The sequence below is a fragment of the Penaeus monodon genome, chromosome 22 (genome assembly GCF_015228065.2).
Source record: "Penaeus monodon isolate SGIC_2016 chromosome 22, NSTDA_Pmon_1, whole genome shotgun sequence".
In the NCBI taxonomy this organism is placed as follows: domain Eukaryota; kingdom Metazoa; phylum Arthropoda; class Malacostraca; order Decapoda; family Penaeidae; genus Penaeus; species Penaeus monodon.
In genome coordinates, this window is record NC_051407.1 from 27,513,120 (window position 1) to 27,513,530 (window position 411).

Below are 411 nucleotides of genomic sequence, written 5' to 3' on the forward strand. Positions count from 1 at the left end.
AATGGACAAACAGTAACAAACAAACAAACAATAAGGAAATGAAAGCATATTCACCTCAATGACAAGCTCAGGTCCTGTCATGTCGAAATCCTTCCCGTTGAGTGTGAAGGTGAAGAGAGGCATATCAGGCACCTTGTTGCAATTGATTATCCACTCGCCTGCAATAAGAGGGAAGGCGCCGAAATCTTGCATGATTTCCTGAGGATTTAGAAAGAGGAAAAAAGGGGAAAAATTAGTTTCTTTTAGAATTTGGAAATAGAGGAGGTCAGAGAAGGGGAAGCGGTTTTTTTGAATATGGAAAATGAAGTGACAAGTGCGAAAAGAAAAGAAAAAATCCTTGCTAGTTTTGAGAAAAATGTAAATTTGCTAGTTTTAAGAAAAATGTAAATTTACAAATATCTTGTATTCAGA

General features: G+C 36.3%; 1 protein-coding gene across 1 annotated transcript in view; it reads right to left on the reverse strand.

The window, feature by feature from the left end:
• The window catches only part of LOC119587397 (lysosomal aspartic protease-like), a 14,077-nt gene that overhangs the window by 1,104 nt on the left and 12,562 nt on the right, over positions 1–411 (reverse strand). The window contains 1 exon segment of the mRNA XM_037936136.1: positions 55–198. Within this exon segment, the coding sequence (XP_037792064.1) occupies positions 55–198 (144 nt within the window).